Source organism: Octopus bimaculoides, chromosome 11 (assembly GCF_001194135.2).
Source record: "Octopus bimaculoides isolate UCB-OBI-ISO-001 chromosome 11, ASM119413v2, whole genome shotgun sequence".
NCBI classification, from domain to species: Eukaryota; Metazoa; Mollusca; class Cephalopoda; order Octopoda; family Octopodidae; genus Octopus; species Octopus bimaculoides.
The window spans coordinates 20,985,646-20,986,957 of NC_068991.1; the positions used below are offsets into that span (position 1 = coordinate 20,985,646).

General features: G+C 41.5%; 1 protein-coding gene across 1 annotated transcript in view; it reads left to right on the top strand.

Annotated features, from left to right (window-relative positions):
• The window catches only part of LOC106869206 (organic anion transporter 3), a 17,281-nt gene that overhangs the window by 7,456 nt on the left and 8,513 nt on the right, over positions 1-1,312 (top strand). The window contains exon 3 of the mRNA XM_014914854.2: positions 85-170. Coding sequence (XP_014770340.2) covers positions 85-170 — 86 coding nt within the window. The remainder of the gene's footprint in view (positions 1-84; positions 171-1,312) is intronic.

The following is a 1,312-nucleotide window of genomic DNA, read 5'->3' on the forward strand; positions in this document are numbered from 1 at the left end:
ATATATATGTATATATATATATATACACGCACACACAAAGGAAAATATAACCAACATAATAGATTTTTTTTATTCATTTGCTAGATTTGGACATAAAATATCGATGTTCTCCGCAAAAGCCTTCACAACAGTATTATTACTATCAGCAGGTTTCCTGAAATTATTTGCAGGTGATTATCTCATTTTATCTAAAATGCCTTTTCTGAGTAATTTTCTAGAATGAGGTGCGTTAAAAATGTATCTGACTTAATTTTTTCGTGCCCAAACTAATGCGTTTGGGCAAAATCTTCTGGGTAGGAGGTCGCACTACCCTTCCTGCACAAGCTTAAACGTTTCGGTACTGGTAGGCCGCATCAGGTACCAGCTATTACACCAAGAGTACAGACGTGTAGTGCACGCTCTACGCTCTTCGGGTTTTCGTTTTCATAGAAGATGAAAGAACGCATCGAGCAGAGGCCATAAACCAATGTCCCATCACCAGTGATAATGGCCTTCATGATGTCTGGGTCGTACTTTGCATAGTTCAGCATGTCCTGGGCGATTTCCGCGTTGAGTTGCTTCTGCTGTTGCACTAAGCACTTTGGACGAATTTCGCCAGCGCCCTCTGCATGCACAAATCCTCCGTTAATATGGAATGCACAAAATCCTCTGCTTATTTCCTCTTCGTGAGCAATCTCCTGAATTGTTAAATGACAGTCTTTCATGGTTATTCACTGAACCTTCTCAACCAGCTCCTTCCTTCGACTTGCAGATGGCCTATCTCAGTGTTTCTTGCTCTCCACTGAGGTGCGGTCACGTTTGGAGCGGTTGTACCACTCCTTAATCTGAGTTCTGCCATTGGTATCATCGCCAAAAGACTGCTGAATTTATTGGATAGTGTAAGCTTGAGCATCACCTAGCTTTTGGCAAAACTTGATGCAGTACCTATGCTTGATGAGTTCGGTGAAAACGAAAATCCAGAGAGCGTGTACTACACGTCTGTAATCTAGGAGTAACAACTGAGAACTGATGTTGCCGACTGGGGCGAGAATTTCCACGCATGCGCAGGGAGGGTTGTGTATATATTTATGTATGCATGTATACAAATATGTGTAAGTGCGCTGAATCTTATACAATGCTCGACTGGTACTCATTTTATCGACTCCGAAAGGATGAAAGGGAAAATCAACCTCGACGGCATTTGAACTGAGAACATAGCAACTGGCGAAATACCGCTAACGATTCTGCCAATTCGCCATCTCGATCGTAATGATCGTAATAATAAAGGACCTCGGAAATTCCATTTTCTCTTTTTATCATTTGTTTTATATAT